The 19,738-nt window shown below is 34.8% G+C and overlaps 1 protein-coding gene across 1 annotated transcript in view; it reads left to right on the plus strand.

The window, feature by feature from the left end:
- TRDN (triadin) overlaps nucleotides 1-19,738 on the plus strand; it is a 390,616-nt gene that overhangs the window by 204,577 nt on the left and 166,301 nt on the right. Inside the window, exon 13 of the mRNA XM_046675186.1 lies at nucleotides 16,830-16,883. Within this exon, the coding sequence (XP_046531142.1) occupies nucleotides 16,830-16,883 (54 nt within the window). The remainder of the gene's footprint in view (nucleotides 1-16,829; nucleotides 16,884-19,738) is intronic.

The raw sequence follows: 19,738 nt of genomic DNA on the forward strand, positions 1-19,738 counted from the left end.
TTAATCACTAGGCTACAGTGAATCCCTGAATGCCTTTCCTGATCTCTCTCTCGCTTTATCTCTTGAAAATTTCTTCCCCACACAAAATTCTAACTAATCATTTAAAGTCATCTCATTCTCTCTTACACTCGCAGCTCTTTCAGAGGCTTCTTTCTTTGTTTGCACCCTTATCCTCACCTCTCCATCTCTTCTTTTTAAAATAACTTTTATTGATATTAAAATATCCAATATTTATTCCCGTAAAATCTCATCTTTTCCTACCCCTCTGGATAGAGAGTTGTCTTGTTCCATGAGTTCCCATAATGGAATATCCATCCCCTACAGTGGAACATAACACACAATACTGGGTATTTAATTGTCTCTCACTAGATCTGAGTCTTGTTTTTTTAAAAGCCGCTCTCTGGGTTTTTTTGTTTGTTTGTTTGTTTGTTTTTTTAAAGATTGGCACTTGGGCTAACAACTGATGTCAATCTTTTTTTTTTTTCTGCCCTATCTCCCCAAACCCCCCTGTACACAGTTGTATATCTTAGTTGCAGGTCCTTCTAGTTGTGGGATGTGGGACGCTGCCTCAACATGGCCTGACGAGCGGTGCCATGTCTGCGCCCAGGATCTGAACCCTGGGCTGCCACAACAGAGTGCGTGAACTTAACCACTCAGCCGTGGAGCCGGTCCCTCACTCTCTGTTTTAATTGACAGAGCTAGGCACAATGCAAGTGAATATCATGCCTCTGTTCAAAATTAATGTGAGGTAATAAATGCTATCCATACCTGGAAGAATTTGTATCTCTGCTGGCATTCAAAAGTGACTGGGAAGAAAGCAGACATTTGCAAGTGCCTATTATGTTCAAAGCATTGTGCTCATACTTTACATATGTCACCTCATTTAATTCTCACAGCAATTGAGCTTTTGAAAACCTAAGCATGCTCAAGGATATAAAATAGTAAATGGCAAAGCTGAGATTCAAAGCTTGACCTTTTTGAGTACAATATTTATGCTCTTTTCACCAATCCACATTGCTTTTGAGGGTCTATGAAAGCAGAATTGCTGACTACTATCCATCTTGTTGGCTGAATTGGAGAATATATATTAGAGAGCCTTGTAAACTGTAAATATTCTACAGAGGTACAGTGAACTAAGGTACTCAATACATATCTATTGCATGATCACCTAAGTGAGTGTAGAGTAGTAGTATTGTAGTTAGTCTTAGAGAGAAGCAAGGAATATTTATTCTTTTCGTTCCTTGCAGTAACATCATTCAATGTATGTTCCTCATTAATGGGTAATGGGTGTTGTATTAAAGAAGAGTTCTATCATCAAATATGTTTAGGAATCGAGTTAACTGAGATTAGTTTCTCTACTGTAGAATTTCAGTCTGGAATATGTTAAGCCATTGTAAAATCCCAGAAAGGTAACATCTTGCATACAGCGCTTCCCAGAGTTCTTTGACCCTTGAGCTCTTTTTGTAGAGAAGAACATCTGTCAGGACTAGTATTCTGTGGATTCCACTTTATATCATTATAAATCACTTGTAAAATTATTTTACCCATCAGAGAGTATTACTCTTAAAAATGTATTCTGCCATGTAAATTCAAACACGGAGTATGGATGGCTATTTCTGAGATTGTAATGTATGGAAATTAATGTATATATGTGGGCTGAAAAGTAACTCATTTTCAATATTTTGCAAAATAGCTCCAAGACATAAATATGGGCATTTCCCACTTTATATTTGAGGCTATAAAATGACTTCTTACTCACATGCTTAATTAGTATTATGTGTACTGAGATGCTTCAATTAAATTCAGAGACTTTGATGATTGAATACTGTACATGCCATGTTGTGATGAACAAGATGAATGGCACTGAGTGCATGGGGATCAAGTACTAGCTATCTGCCAGGACCACTTCTAAGCATTTTCAAGGCGTTAACTCATGCATTAACAACGTGAAAACAGGTATCATTGTTAGTACATTTTAAAGATGAGAAAACTGAGCTGTTGAATTATTTGCCAATGTCGTACAACTAGAAATTGTTTGGGATGGGATTTGAACCCAGGCCGTGTGCCTCTAGGGCTTATGTTCTTAACTCATACATGATGTGATATTGCCACATCCTGATCGATTTCTGGTGGTGAAGTCTTTGTGGAAAAAATAATTTCTTATCACAAAAGTGATTCTGGTATTGCTATATTTTCAAGTTTTACAGCAATTTTGAATGAAACAATTACAAAAAGCAGCAGTCTTACTTTTACCTTCCATAAGATTAATTTTTACCAAAAAAATAATATTTTGCCATGCGTCTCCCCATGTTCGTTCATCCTTTAAAATAACAAACATTTTTATTCAACAGACATAGTTTTAGGTCATCATTTTGATTGGGGGGGGGGGGATGTATTGTGTATGTCCATAGAGGGGGGTAGCATGAGGGAAGAAAAATGATGCATATGGAAATTCTATGCTCATGGCATGTGTGGATTAGGGGGAGAGACAGAGACATATGTGAATAGCAGAAGCAAGCAGAGAAGGGACAGATGTCTTAAGAACAGTCCTGGTGAAGTGCCGTGCAGACTCAAAGGAAGGAGAGAGGACTTGCACTTTAGGGATCAGGGAAATTTCCAGGAAATGATGGTATTTGGGCTTGGATAGGAAAGAGCAGTTGGATGGCAAGATAAAGAGAAAAGTAGACAAGCACAGATAGGGCATGGAGGAAAGCCCAGCTCTGTTTTGATATGTCAGGAGTTACCAAAACAGGCCTATTCAGTTGGGTGTAGGCAGAAGGCAACTTTGTTCTTTGGATGACAACCCCTGCAAACAATCTCTAGGCTTGCTTTTCCCCATCCTTTGGATGAAATCAGGAAAAGACCCTACAGCTTTCTTGGCTATGCTCAGATAAGATAACAAGAGTCTCTTTTTCAAAGAATTTAGAACATCCAAACCTAGTACAACATCAAAGCTCCCATCTTTCATCCCAATTAAAATTTCCCTCATTGCTCAGCTTGAGCTTGTCCTGAGCTTGGAAGACTGCAAGTGGGAAGGGTGCTGTGGGCTTTCTGTCCCTTGTCCTCACTCTGTTCCCCTGCAACTGATTGCTTTTCCCTGCACTCCTCCAAGGAAAGAGAAAAGGGAGGGAGCAGGGACAAGGGACACAATCTTACTTGACGGGCTCATGTATAACAGGAGTTTGGTGCTGTCAGATGTCCAAAACTGGTTGATTCCGTCTTTCCTGTGGCACTATTTTGGATTCTTTGGAATCCCTCTACTGGAGCAACTAGACCATTGTTCCATGTTTGGGGGAGGCCTCTTGTTAGCTAGCTGCTTAAGAAGCACTCGTTTTCCTCAACCTGCTCCCATTACTACCACTGTACTTTGCTTCTATGGACCACTCAAGGGACAACTTCTCACCTTAGACTTTTGCAGGTGTGAGACAGATATCAATGTGTGAACCTCTGTCCCTCCAGCTCCCATTTTAGGGGCTATATACCAAGTTTTCTGAAGTTCTCCAACTTGATTTAAGGTAAAAGAGAAATAATCACCATTCTCTTTCTCTATCTTTCTGAGTATGCAGAAAATGTAGGCCAGTGACAACTCCAAACAAGTGTTTTCATCTTCCCAGCGAAGGATTCATTTGTAATATTGAACTGACTTTTTTAATGTTTGTATAGTGGAAAATATGATTTTTCAGAACTTGAATACAATGCCCGGGAGTTTCTTAAGTCCATTTATAATATGGCATGTGTCATAGTGTCCTTCCATACTATAAAATACAGTATCTCCTTTGATTGGGTGAGCCATTTTTGAAGATTAACCTGTCTGCTGTAACTACCTAATGTCTATATTTAGTTTCTCATGTAAATCAGTATTTAAAAATGTATCTCTGGTATCTCATTCATTGACATACAAATATAAATTATATATTACTTATATAGAAGTTTGATCCTGTTTATGGGACATCTAATAAAGTGAGTTCATCAAGGAAAAGAATAATGTCTAAATATTGATTAAAATAATGACTGTCATCTTAATTGATGACTGAAATCTATAAATTGATAAATCTATAAATCACCTCTTGTCCACTAGATTAAAACGATGAAAGTGTGAAAGTCTATTTATTGCAGAACTTATAATACATCAGTTTTGATATTATTAGCTATCTTCTTTAATTAAAAATGTATTATGTTTTGTGATTTAACTTTATTATTATTTAACTATATATAAAACCTTATATGCCATTAATTTAACACTTATTTCTGTAGTGAAAGAACACTTTACCCTTCTCTCTAAATATGACGCACATCATATTTCAAATATATCAATAAATTCGAAAATGTACTGTTATCTGTAAATTTAGAAAATTTAGAAATTCCTCAGTGGGATTATAAAAATAGATCATTCATTGTTTTCAGTTTTGTTTATTTAAATTTTTGTTATTAGATCATTGAAAAAATTTTATCTGTCCCCAATACTCTTTAGATTATTAATCTTATAATTAAAAATTTTGCCATTTTGAGAAAAGCAAAGCTCATCTCTGTTCCCAATCAGATAAAGAAACCAGAAAAAGAAATAAAAAAGAATTATTTTATATAAGTATATTTGAGCTTCTTCTCAGTAAACAAGACTGTATGTTTCTCCCCAGAGTCTTGGAAGAAACTTACCCTAGGATTAACAGTGACATACCACTGTCCATTTTTTAGTGTGTCAAAGGAAGACAACAAGAATATGTGCACCCAGAGCAGGAGAACATGCAGTATTGGTAATAATAGTAATATTCGGAGTAGTATTAACAGATTTTGACCCCAGGTTCTAATTTCTTTGATTCAGAATTGAGACGTATTCACTGTTTTCAATCATTAGTCTCAAATATCTTTGTTTGGACCATTTTGCCTTTTTTCAAAATACTGTCAGTTATATTACATATTCATATATAAAATATTTAAATGTTAGGTTTGCACACCAAAGATGAGCTATATAGTTGACAATTTATCGAGCTAACTAAATAGCTCTAACACTGAAAGTCTTGGTATAAAATTTTCATGTAGTTGAAACAAATGCATGTTATTTTTAGAATTGTGCATTTTTCATTTTATTTTTTGTGTATAAAGGAATATTCAGATTTTTAACTTTAGGAGTTGTCAAGGACATAGGTGTTAATTACCATCCCAAACCATCGTATCATTTAATTTTTAGAAAAGGATGCCAATGTCTGCTCAAATGGGATTGGGCATACCCACAGTTTAAATTCTTCAAACATCACATATATGTATTACTGCCTTTAGATCTGTTTCATATATAACTGTATGCTTCTTTAAGATCTTAATTTAAAATCAACTATTTTAACTATCATCAATTGTGTGGTATCAGTTGTAGGACAACTTGTGGACATTTATGTGCATAGCATGCTGTGTTCTTCATGCATTTCTTTGTTATTTGCCATTTATTGAATTTTAAGATACCGTTGCTCTTATCAATACACAAGAGAAACTCACGCTCTGTTTTCAGATATCTCTTAAGTGTTAGATCTCAGAAGAGCCTCTGAAAGCTTGTGTTTCTGTGTTTGAGCCTGGCAAGTTCCTTTTGACTGAGAAAGTGGTTTATAATACTGAATGTAAATCACATGAAATGATTTTCTTAGAGCAAATTAATTTGTTTGACTAGTTCAACAATATTCTAACGTACAGGAAGATCTAGATTATTTGAAGAAAATTTCTTTAAATGATCCAATTCCAAAATTACTAAAATACATTATAGACTTTAAATGACCAAAAAAATTTCTGGGAATGATTCAGAGATCAAATTCATATAAAGGCAACCAAACTCAATAAAAGTGAATAAATTATAAATCCTTAGTTAACTAAAAATAGAGCCGAACTAGATCGTTTTTTTTTTAAATTTTTGGTTAATATACTTGTCATTTGAATATTTTATAAGGGTTGATATTTAAAATATTTAAAGTATTTTTAAAGGGTAACTATATTTCTCCTGTATCAATGTTGTTGTTTTTATTTATAATTAATATTATTTTAATACAATACACTAATTTCCCGTGATATTATTATATTAATACTACTTCTATCCCCACTGAGACAACTAATTAAAGGGCAGTCTGGGACCCTTCTATTCTGGACTTCTTGTTGTGTGAAATAATGTATTTCCTTCTTGTTTAAGTCAAACAATATGGGATTTTCTATAAATCTGCTCTATAAAAATTATCTGTTAGTATTGCAATTATTATTATATTTTAAGAAAGCCAGAACTTTGTGATAAAAAGTTTGCCTATGTTTATACATGGATATGAAAATGACTTATAGCAAGCCTTTAGAAACTATATCTGCTCTTCATTATATATGCATATAATATAAAATAAGATATACAATAACATATTATATATAATGTTTTAAATTTTATATTAAAATTTATAATTTAAAACTAAAAGAAAAAATGACATTATTTTGAAAAGAGGTGATAAATCCTGCTATATTGGAAACATGCCTAACTAGGAATCAGAATATTTGTGGTTTAGCACAGGCCTGGCTGCTATCCGACAGGGTTATGATACAGATCAAGTGAAAATAATTTATGTGAAGGACTTAGGAAATTCTATTGATGCATACTCTAAAAGTTTATTCAAAGTCGGAATAGTTTAGAGTAAACTTTTCAGTATATTGGAGAGTGCTTTCTAGAACTTAATGTGTTATATAATCTTGATGTCTGTGGAATATGTTTTTGTCGAATATTAATATGCAGAGCATCTAGAGGTTTTGATTTTTTTTGGTCCTTTGTCATTATGTTTTGGCTTTTTACTTGGTTTAAAAAATAATTCTGACTAAATTTTAACTGTACATTTCTGTTTATCTGATGTTCTAGAGAATTCAATGAATAAAGGATGAGGAACCAAGAACTTTTTAGAAATTTGAGTAGACATATATTCCAGATATTGATATAGAGACTCAAATATAGTCTCAAGATAAATCAACATTTAAAAAATTTTGGCACCAAAAATTGAGAGCCTATCATTAACTTTCTGCTTATTTTTCAAGAGATAGAACATTCCTCTTGGTATTAGTCATCTAATGATTGTTCTCTGGTTGTAGTGCCTGAAATTGTGGGTGAGATACATACGAAGGTTGCAATTAACATGAGACCATTGGCTACATGTGTTCCCTTCTTTGACGGAGAGTGTTTTCAGTTGTCTGCCATGGATATCAGTTTGTTTTTGAAATTAAATTGACTTTTACAATTTTACATCATCATGTGAGCTTGGTTGAGAGATATCTGATGATTTACTGAGACTTTGGTCTGAATATTTAACATGGTAACCTCTACCACATCCTGCTTTTGGTTTCCTCCCTCCAGACCCATCATAAAGTACAGAAACCCATTCTGTTTGCATTTGAGATTTCTTTTCAATGTTAAAGTCCTCAAAAATGTTCCACACTTCACAGAGTAATTTTATTCTTATCATAGATTTTCCAAACTCTTCTTTGGTTTCTGAACTCAGATATGTAGTTCACATTTATAAAATTTCCTCTGCCTTCAAATGGGTTGTTTGGAATCCAGATCATATGTGGGATGCTGGGGATGGGGTCAGTTGGAAGCCTTGTGACTCTGAGAGTAGATTTCAGTTGAACCGTTTGTTAGAAGAAGACTAACACCTTGCCTTTTACCAAGGCATGTGGGAATTCGTTTTCATGTACTAGCACTTACTCACCTGCCCTCAAATGCTTCTGTGCACATTGTTCCAGTGATTGAATATTAACTCCCTTATTTGTGCATATCAGCGTGGATGTTGAATATTCAAAGATAGACACCGGCTGCTAAAGTAACCCCTTATGTTTCATTGGATGGTCTTCCAGGGAAAGTGGTACATTTGCTGCAATATGTGAAAATGTGGCCTCCAGAAGCAATGTCAATCTTCAGCAACGTCAGATTGTCATTTGGCTGTTAAAGAGAACCACTAGGCTTCCTGTTAAATGCTAGTTTAAGTTTAAATCCGCATGCCTGACATTGGGGACTACTGTTCCCAAGAGGGCACATAACTCCCTTAAACATTGATGGAAAGGAGAGAATGAAGAGGCAAAATATCCTTATTGGGAGGCCAACATTGTGAAACCCATGTATTTCTTTAGATCATTAGTGTGTGATCTGACAGTTAAAGCATTTGAACTGTTAAAGCTATGATACAAAAGTGTGCTAAAGAACAGTTTATCACGCGTTAAAAACAAGTCCACAATTTGTAAAATTAGAAATAAATACGGCTGTTCTCTATGACTCAGTCATTCAGTGACTTTTCATCTTAAACATACATGTTTCCCCACACATCTCAGAGACAACAAACAGCAAGTAAAATCACCTCCATGTTTAAATAAACAATTAATTGCATACTTTATGTATTAGGTCAGGGGAAGAACCTCAAATATGTAGCATCTGTCATAGTGTATAGCTTCAAAAATTAGTTGTCATTTTATCCCAATATTTTGTTCTTCATAAATATTGACAAAGGCCCAAGGAGGAGATTAAGATCTTCATATCAGAAAGAAAATAATCAAATATTGCTTTTCTGTATTCATTAAAGATCTGTTAACTGTTTGCCAAATGGTCCTCTTTAGTTTGGGAAAGAAAGTTCGCCCCATAATCTTGACATATTAGGATACTCACATAACACTTAATAACACAATGCTATGCAGTAGAAAAACTGTCATTTAAATAATTTGAATATCAAACGTCTTTTCCCATTTTTTTCCCCTCAATTGTCATCCTTTATCTCACCACTTTCTGCATGTATTACCTACATTTTTTCAACTCTTCTCTCTAGTATTTTTTTCTCTTTTTCCCTTTCTCTGACTCTCACATTTTTCTTTTATTTAATAAAATTCTATTTTCAGTTAAATCAAATGTATTTTGAATTTGGACCTTCTCCTTGTGCTCTGTATATTATGTCATCGTTGATGAAGATACTGTCCTTACAGGAAATAGTTGTGCATTCTTGACATTTCAATAGCGTAATTTTGATTTCCAGAGGAAGAGATGCCCTTCCTCTCCACGCAAATACCACCACCTGTGCTTTTTACTATTCCTTCCCACACGTTCTTGGATCTTGTTACCTTAACAGCCTTCCGACTTCCCAGCCTTTTCAATATTTTTCCCTCCATTAGGTATTTCTCTAATCTCCTCAAACAAAACAGGACTCTCTTGTTTTAAAAAATAGCTTCTGCTTGACCCTCCTGCTTTCCTCAAGCCATTTTGTGTTCTCTTTTTTTCCTAGGGCCCTCTGCCACACTTGTCAAGTAAGTTACACAAGACTTGCACTCTCTACCTCAATTTTGTCACCACCCACCTTAAACCCCTAAAGATAGATGTAGTGTAAGCCCTGACAGTTGGCTTTCTTTTTGTGATGCAAGGGTCTGACTTAAGCTTTGATTGTGGAGTCATCCGCTTCAAAGAGGCATCCACTTCAAAGATGGCTTTCTCGAATAAATACATTGTCAGCCAAACAACTAGAAAAAGAGTCAGGCCACACACTCAGGTGCCTTCCCCCTACCTCCAGACTCCTTTGCTTTAGAGATCTTGGTTGATTTTGATAACTGACCATTTGGGCCACTTGTTTTTTCTCTTCCCACACTTTATTATTTATTTATTTATTTTGCTTGAGGAAGATTCACCCTGAGCTAACATCTGTGCCAGTCTTTCTCTATTTTGTATGTGGCCCACCACCACAGCATGGCCACTGAGGAGTGGTGTAGCTCTGTGCCTGGGAGCTGAACCTGGGCCGCCAAAGCAGAACACGTGGAACTTAACCACTAGGCCATGGGGCCTGCCCCTCTCTTCCTGCAGTTTAAATTCCTGCTCTTATATTTTAAATTCACCAATAAATGTGAGCCCACAAATCCCAAAGCCCCCACCCTCAACTCCAATAAAAGCAGACCCCCAGGCTTGTGCTCTCTCTCTCTCTCTTTGTCTCTCCCCGATCCACCTTGCTATGTGACCCCAGGTGTGCCATATAATTTCCAAGACCTGAAAGTAACAAATCTGTTTTTTCAAAGTTTCCAGATGGTTATTGGTGATGGCATTTTGCAACCTTAAGAAGAACCACAAGGGCCAGTTCAGCCACAACATTGGTTGTTGATAGTCTGAGATCAGCACAAAACAGTAGGCTTCCTTCCGTTGTTGATAGTCTGAGATCAGCACAAAACAGTAGGCTTCCTTCCGTTTGCATCCCGATTCCAAATCATCTTCACAGAGGTTGCCAGAAACTCTCTAGATATCAAAACAAATTCTCTTTTTATATGACCTTGAGGCATATTCCCTCATTTTTAAAACATCTTCTTTCCTTGACCTTGTTAAAACCAACATTATGGGGTTGTTCTCACATCTTAATAACCAATATTTTTCTTGTTAGGATGGAAACTTGAGGCCTTTTGTTTGTCTCTTGAGAAAATTGTTCAATCTTACTCTCATGATTCCATGTGAATGACTAGAATCTCCATATCTCTTCAGGGGCCATATTTTTCTGCCAATGTCTCCTCAATAATTTAACTTGAAGTTTCACCATTGTGTCAAGTTATCACCTATTATAAATTTTAATTCGATTATGTTAAAATCAATTCTGTTCATTAGGTCCCAAAGCTTTCATATTTGAATAAATAACCTTCTTCTTCCTCCTCTGCACATGTCAAACAAACCTAAAAGTTCTATGAATATCTTCTTTTAAATGTCTGACTTATTTTCTGTCCGTTTCCATGAACAGTTGCCTAGTCTCAGATATTATCATCTTACAACTAGACTATTTCAGTGACAATTTACCTGGCTTCTATGCTACTGGGATAAACCCTCTCTCCCGACAATTATAAAAAGTTTTATCTCTTTGAAACATTGCTGTGTAATTCCCTTGTTCAAAAATACAGTGGTTTTAATATTCTAAGAGAAAAGTGTATCTCATTTGCTGAGATTTCAAGGTTAATTATTTTGACCATAATTCACTTTTAAACAATTTTATTTTTACTTCTCATTAACACCGATAAGACTCTTCTGCTCCAGCCAGATTGATCCAAAATCCACGAGAATACTTAATCATTCACTTACTTCTCAGCTTTCTTTCCTCACCCCTTTACAGCTCTATACTCAGTCTTTCCTGATTCAAGCCTTATCTACATCCCGCCTCCTTAAAAGTTGCCAATCTCTAAAACTCAGATTACTATACCCTTTACTCTGCATTTTTCGTGTAGAGCCCCTAACCAGACTGTGGGTGGAACTAGTTCTTATGTTCTGGTAATATGGTGTGTTGCTCCCAGCAATCGTGAGTGCAAAAAATACTGAAGAGAATGAGTGATGGACCTCAGTAATTGTTTGGAGAAGTATTTTCTCATTTAAAATAAAACTGGGTATTGTTCAATGCCTGAACTCTGTTCAACCTCAGGACAAAATTAGCAGAAAGTGTTTGCTTAAAAATACACCTTGGAATTCTTCCTCAGATTCCTTGATTTAGGACTCTCTGTTAAGGATCCCTTCATTTTGGAAATCTTTTTAATTTATCAGTGTAATAAACCTTCATTTTATAAACTTTGCCATTTTTACAAGAAACTTAGATTCTTTCTGAAGTTCATTATAACCTCTTCAGGTTTTGACATCTGCAGTGCTATAGAGGAAAAAGACTGTGAGTCTGGGCAATTTTATTAGGATAATTGCTATCCATTTGGTTTAGAATTTTCAGGCATATAACGATGATTTTTAAAACACCTTGTATCCTAACTTTTATTCATTTATTCACACAAAAACATTTACTGGATACCTTCTCAGAGCCAAGAACGGTATTAAAGACTGAGGATGCAAACAAGGATTATTAAACCACATTGCTTTCAATTTTTTCTTCCACTCTCCTTATTATGTTATCTTTTCACAAGGCTACGTTTACACTTACAACTTTGTTTCTTTATAACATTCCAAAATTGGGTAATGAGATAAAGGAGTGTGTGTGTTTTTTGTTTTCTGGAAAAATGAAAAACAGAATGGTAATATTCAGACACTATTTACTAATGTTAGAGCAATCGGGGCTGGTGTTTCTTACTGTTCGTAGGCACTGATTTTAGAAAGATGCTATAGAAGGTGGAAAGAGGCCTGCAGTGACTAGCTGGTGCTGTCTCTTTGCTTAAGGCAGATACATCTAGGACCTCTCTAAGATGTCTCTCTCTCTCTATCTGGCATCTCCAGGAATGGGGCTTCATATCTTCCCATGGTACTGCATTCCATTGTTTTACTAGCTGTATAGCAGGAGGTTTCTCTTAATTAAAATGGACTCGACCCTCCCCTTCATGTGTCAAATATTTTTTAGTGTAAAAGGCCAAATGATCTGTGTCTCTTTCATAACTTCCCTTTTTATTAAAAAAAAGCTTCCTTCTTTAAATCATTTAAATCAATTGATACCTTGGTCTTCAACTCTAAATTCTAAATGGTTCAATGCTTAAGAAATCTGTCATTCTTACACATTCTATCCAGACAGCTAGATGATACCCCAAGGGGGCAATATATTACTCTAATTGTGAGTATTCTGACTGATACTTCCCAGTCAGCTTTTTTTTTCTGTGCTATAGCTCTCCAAATAATATAGGAAAAAGCTGATGCCATGTGTGGAGACTATAGCTAGATTTGCTTACATTTAATTAGAAGATCAAAATTATTTTTTCAAAGTAAGGAATACTTAGAATGGTTTTAACAGAAAAGATAGTCTGTGTTCTTAAAGATTTAAGAAAAAATCAAGAGAGTATTTTAACAAATATTAAATAATCATTTTTTTTTCTGAATTTAAGTCCATAATGTTAAAATATTAAGGTAAAGGCTATTTAGATTCTAAAACAAAACACGTTACTTGATGAGAAGAAGATTTTCTGGGGAAAGAAAAGTCTAGGTAAATCATGCCACCTATTGTAGATGATGCCGCCAGTTTATTTAGGTTTTTAACCTCTAGCAATAACAGATTATTTTGATAAATTATTCATATTTCTGCATTGTGCACCTTGTACAATTTGCATATCTGGCAGCAAATAGGCCCTCCTTTCAGGCTTCAGGCCCCTTGGTCAGACAGGATGGCCGAAGGCTGCTTCATGATTAATTTCATCTCAACAGAGTCATTATCATACTGAAATGAAGCGAGGCCCCTGAAATATGCTTTCCTGGAGCTACAAGTACAAGAGTCTTAGCTTAAGAGCTTTTAAGCATATAGTAACTTTTAGCTTAAATGTTAACCTTTCTCTATTTTGAGGGTATCCACATCTAAAAATAATACTGGATTTTATAAGAGTAGAATATAATAATTAAGAGCTTGATTTAGCAGTTCAGTGGAGGGCAGGATAATTTGTCATTAGTTTCTAGCATCTTATTCGAAAAAGGATGTATAAATTTTGAGGGATAAAGGAAGTTTTATATTACTGGTTCAAAGTTTAGCGCTGAATCAATAAGTAATTTCTCTCCTGGTTTGTGGAAAAGTCATTCAATCTTTCTATATTTAGTTTTCTCACCTAAGAACAGTCTAAATGCCCTGTACTATTGCAGAATTATTAAGAGATGGCTTTTAAGAAATGTTTCTGTTTCCTTTTTGGAATATTATTAAAAGAGGATTGATTTGTAATTTAAGTCCTAAAGAAATGTTTAGTTGATGTCATACCCTTAAAACAGACCTATATTTCCTAATCTATGCAAATTAATTGGGATTTTGTTTGAAATAGTGAAATTCTGCAAAATTCCCAAATGTGGTCAGTCACAGTACATTCTAGTGAAAATCAAGTTCTGAAACTTAAAGCACTTTCTGCATAATACATGATCAATGATCAAAGTGGAAAAGAGAGTTTGAATTTGTTTTGTATAATCTTAAAAATGAAACAGATTCCTAAATTTAATGTCCCATTTCAAACTGATCAGTTGGATTTTCTGTCACTTATAATTAGGTTTTTATGCAATCGATTCCTTACGTGTTTATTAGAGAGAATTTTTCCAGCATTTTGCTAGGTGCTAGTGTTATGAAGTTGAATAAATAATAGTCAGTGATCTCAGGGAGTTTATAGATTAGTAAGAAGGTATAATTGCATTAAGTAAATAATTAAAATACGAGTACACATCGAAATAGAAATCTGTACCGCTGAGTCCAGTGGGCTGGGTATTGAGAGGTGACCTGGATGAACACTGTGTCATCGCAAGTCAGTACCTACTTAAACACTTGCTAGTACTCATTCTCCTGCCTCAGTAAGATTTTCCTCTCTCTAATGGACACTTTTCTTTAGCTGGGAGGCATCGTTCTTATTTATTTTGCTGTTATTTGCTGAAGTGAAGGGACTTATATGTAATAGGGGAATTATATATATATATATATAAATTATATATCATTATATATATAATTGAGGGATTGTTCATTATTACTTTTGAAAGAGCAAACGATCTTTCCCAACTTATTTAAAAAATAAAAACGTTTTAAATGCAGTGATTTAGTTTTGGGGGGGCTGGGGGATTGCTTAGAAAATATTTAAAATGTAAGTACGATTCTCTACAATGCTATTATTCTTTATCTTCTATCCATTAACCAAAGAGCAATACTGAACTCACTGTTTTTTGCTTTTTTTGCTATTCAAGTTATATGAAACCTACATTTGAAAACTCAATCGATTTACACTCTGTGTTAAAAGAAGTCAGAGAATAGACAGAGTCCTATACGTGAAAAGTTCATGATATTAAATTGACATTTAAACCTGTATGCAAAAACTGATTCCTTAACAAAATATTTGCACTCACGATATTTTTTCAATGAGACTGTTGCAGGCCTATGGAATCAGAAGAGATTGAAGCATTTGGCTTATCTGATTCATGACAATGTGTACATATAAATACAACATGTTTCAGGAACCTAGGAATGCTGAAGAGTCAAGGGCATGATGCACCCTGAGCGCTGGGGGAGAAAGGAACTGACAGAGAAACTGAACGATCAATGAGAGAAGCAATAAGAACCTAAGAAAAGCTCTCTGTAATTCACCAGTGGGTGTACTGGGTGATCCAATGGAAATTTAGAGGTGGAGGGATGGTTGAGGATCAGTAATCTAAGACAACATAAAGAAAAAAGAGAAGGTGGGAGAAAATCAGCCATAAAAATACTAAGGTACTTTACTGACAGCAATTTTAAAGTCTTTTCCTTTTTTGATCAGGAACTCCTCCACAGTTCTTTGTACACTGAGATCTTAAGGACTAAAACACCTGAGCAGTCTAGATACTTTTGGTGATCTTTTTGACGTGTTCTTTCACTCTTTCATCCACTTTTTCATTCACCAATTATTTATTAAATGCCTACTAAAGGCTAGTCATATAGATGCAGGGTTAGAGTAGTACTTAGAAATATATTATTTAAGAATTCACTGTCTCTATATAAATCTTGACTAACTTTTAATTGAGACCACCTATTCTGGGTATGACTAAGGGTATAACTAAGTACTGGCATGATAATTGGCATGGAGTTTTCCTCCAGAAAAACATGAAAATTAATAATAAAGAGATCATATGTATGCTGAATGGACTCTGAATTTAATTTTGGCAAAAGATATTTTGGCTTAAGAAATAAACATAGGAATAATGAAAACCATATGTGTGACTCAAACGATATTTCCTTTATATAAAAAGAATGAAAAATCAGCATTTTCATAATCATGGTTATCATATAAGTGAATAATTACCTCACCAACAAGAGATAAAGCGTGAATTAGAAATTGAATCTCTTTAGTTTGGCCAAAAAAAACACAAAATCTTTGCTTATGGTTCTTTGCCAAGTTATTCTGATGCAATTTTGCAATTTCGTAGCTCTAGAATTGTAATATTAAAGAAGTTGTAATCAACATTTGATGATAATTAAATGAAATATTGACTATATATGTGTATCAACTACTACATTTATGCCTAGCTTAGTGTATACACATAATAGGTCTTAAATAAATATGCAATGAATGAAAGAACAAACATTAATATCTAAAACAAACGGCCAAATCTTCCTTCCCATATTGTTAAATGATGATTCAATTATCAAAAACTTAGTAAAGCATATGATGAACAATTATTTAGTAAAATGTGAAATGAGCCATTGCTTTTTTAAAATCTTTATTTTCCCTTTATTTTTCATGCAAATTAATTAAATAATATATTTAAATGCTTATCGCATAAATTATTTTTGTATCCTGTTTCTTTAAAGGGAACATTCTGAACAACAACACACACAAAAAACAAAACTCAATCAAAAAGAAAACTAAGAGGGAAGAAAGATTTAATATGAAACTTGCTCATTTTCTCAAAACACATATCGTCACCCAGGCCACACTAACCGTGATGGACACTACCGCAGTGTAGGGATGGCATCTTACGTCAAAGACTGGAGCTGGAAATTGATTGTTCTGAGCTTTATTCTCATATTAGTCACTCAGTGACCTTCAATGAGACACTTTGTTTATGTCTAAACGTCCCATCCATTTCAAAGGGCTGATCATACAGAAATAATTTACCAAGAATTCTGAGACTCAAATTCAGGTGCTAAACAAATGTGAAGTGTTCCATGGTCAGTTAACAGTGAAGGAAAACGGTTTCGGGAAACTTTATTTTACGCTTTTATTTGGTTCAGTCATTTTATTTTTGTCTCGGTAAGCCTAATTCTCAGCGATTCTCCTAATAATTGTGTTCATTTCTTAACAAAAATTCGGAATGCCAAGAGCAATGTTTTTTGTTTGTTTTTGTTTTTGTAATTTTTCCTTTTTTCATTGTTATATATCTTTTTGAAATAGTACTTCATGGTAATTTATTTATCTTTCTTCTTTATAAGAAGCAGGCAAAGCCCCTGAAACCAAGCCAGGGACTATAAAAGTTGCAGCACAAGGTAAGCAATAAAACATTTAAAAAATTCTATTACATTTTTTTTTCTAACGCACATAGCACTTTATTGACAAAAGCGAGAGCTGTTTATTGCAGAATAGCACCATCTGCTGGGTTATTACAGAAAACATTATGTTGTTGCATGAAGACACACATTTCAAGTATTTCTTTAGTAACTGGAGGAAGCACGACTGAGAGTAATGCCAGATTTGCAGAGGAGCCACTGAAGGACCCAAGAATTAGCATCTTGGTGCCAGGTTTCAGTCACTGAGCATTTACTTAGAGTTCCAAAAATAAACCATAGATAGATGGATAGATGCATACATGGAGATATACCAGTAATATACAAGTTTTCCAATATTTTCAGCTATACCTTATAATTTGTGTCACATTATAAAAATCAGTCAGAATGTCATTAAATTAGTATTACTTCATCTATATACCAAGACTGAAAAAATCGGAATCCAGCTATGACTACACCTTAGTTTTTATGAGCCATCTGAGAAAAGCTGTTTCATCACTTATTTTGGGGCATCAAAAGTGGTTTTTTAGGCCGGTCCAGTGGTGCAGCGGCTAAGTGCGCACGTTCCGCTTCCACGGCCCGGGGTTCACCAATTTGGATCCTGGGTGCGGACATGGCACCGCTTGGTAAGCCATGCTGTGGTAGGCGTCCCACATATAAATTAGAGGAAGATGGGCACAGATGTTAGCTCAGGGCCAGTCTTCCTCAGCAAAAAGAGGAGGATTGGCAGCATATGTTGGCTCAGGGCTAATCTTCCTCAAAAAAGAAAGTAGTTTTCTTTAAGAGACCTTCAGAAAAAATATTGATTCCTAAGGTTAGTTGGGAAAAATACTTCTTTAAAATAATTTTCCTATAAAGTTATTTTTTAACGATCACCTGAAATCACACCCTTTGAGAAAGCCATTCTCAAAGTGTCCTTAAGGCAACAGAATGGAATACAATGAGTTATGTAAACTTCATTCTCAAATCATGAGTAATTTGATGAAAGCATAAGGAAAGAGTGCAAGTGTTCTGCCTTTATCATCTATGAAAACCTTACACAACATACTCATGGGGAAAAAAAGGTAAAATACTTACTGGAGAAAATCTTTGTTTTCTCTCCCATGCTACACTATACAATATTGACTAATAAAAGAGATGTATTTAGGTGTTGGGACATTTGTTTCTGGGCAGAAGGTCCTTATAGCAGACTCCTCAGCATGTGACATGATTGCATCTGAACAGTTTTTCTGTTATATTTAATCCTAGACCCAACTATATGCAGAATCAGCTTAGTAAATGTTGGTAAAATGGGTTGACTGAATGCCATTTGAACCCAATGATGTTGTTTATAAGCAATATATGCTAGAATGGCTAAGAACCATGATACAAGTTTTTAGTTTTCATTTGATCATCCGTTTGTTTGAGAAAACAGATTCTTCTTTAAAAGAATTCTGATAGGGAATATAACAAATGTTATGGAAGGTAGAAAGGGCAAATATTACTTCGTGTTTTCTATTCATGAAAATGCAGGTCAGAGTGAATTCCTCATGTGAGTGACTACTAGTTCAAGGAATCATTACGGTTAATGTATATATGTTCTCATAAAAAACACAATCACCCTAAGACACTTTTGTTTCCACTGGGGCTTCTGAGGGTCATGGTGGGTGTGGAACTCGAGGCGGGAATTTAGTTTTACTTCAGCTTCATATTAGAGCAGTTCAAGGAGAGGAAATTGAAGAGATATGCGGAAATTTGCTTCAGATTTGAGCTTGGGGCCATGGGCTCTTCACTTTTATATTCCAATTACATCGGACAAGGCAGCCTCAGCACTTAGTCCTTCAGACTAAAGGATTTCTTATTGACTGAATGGTAACCTAGAATTTCAAAGGCTTGTTATAACTATCCTATCAAGGAAATTTGATGAAACTGTTGATTAAGCACAGTGTACAAGGCAAGAGTTAAACACAATCGGCAATATTGTTGTAGCAGAGACTGATATTTTTGAGGTATAAAGTGACAAAATTGATAATGATGTTTGTAGTGTGGCAAAAGGTTAGAGTAAATCTGTTGATTTATTTTTTACTTTTATAACAAGGAAATATGTAAAGTCTAGTTGTAGATAAATTCTTTATATATATGTACATATTTAATTATAATTAAGATTTAGCATGCTTTTTTTGGAAGGACATTTAAAAAATTTTTAACAAAGAGTTTTGAGGCACTGAGAAGACTATGAAATAACTGTCTCTATACTGCAGGAGATTACAATTTGAAGATAAAAGAAATTTAAGTAATAACAAGTAGAATATCATGTGGTACTGAATTGAATCGTGGAGATAATAAATGCCATATGAGTTAAGACAAAGTGACTTTCAGTAAGAGCTGGGGGATGAAGGATTCCTCATGGATGACTTAGGCTTGGAGCATGACTGAAAAATGAATTGGCAGAGGAAAAAAGCATTGCTAGTGGGTAGATAGCTTAAGTAAATATAAAGAGTTAGTGATAATTATGAAAGGTTGTTGTCATTATCAAGACTTGAGATAATGACCTCAACTAGGATGGTGCCAGTGATATTAGAAATAAACCAAAATAAGATGAACACTTTGAAGAAATAATATTTGACAGAATATACAGAATAAAACCAAGAAAAGAGCAAAAATGGTGCTGAGCTTTTGAGCCTGGGTGAATAGGAAGATTATAATTGTCAGAAATAATAAGTGCCAGGGGAAAGGACTAGCTTAAGGGAAGAGAGGAAGGTTCCCTTTGGGGCAGGTTTACACTGAGCAGATGGAGGGTCATCCAGGCAGCGATTTTTCTGTAGCCAGTTAGAACTTAGATGGGACATCAATCTAGT

Source organism: Equus quagga, chromosome 11, assembly GCF_021613505.1.
Source record: "Equus quagga isolate Etosha38 chromosome 11, UCLA_HA_Equagga_1.0, whole genome shotgun sequence".
In the NCBI taxonomy this organism is placed as follows: domain Eukaryota; kingdom Metazoa; phylum Chordata; class Mammalia; order Perissodactyla; family Equidae; genus Equus; species Equus quagga.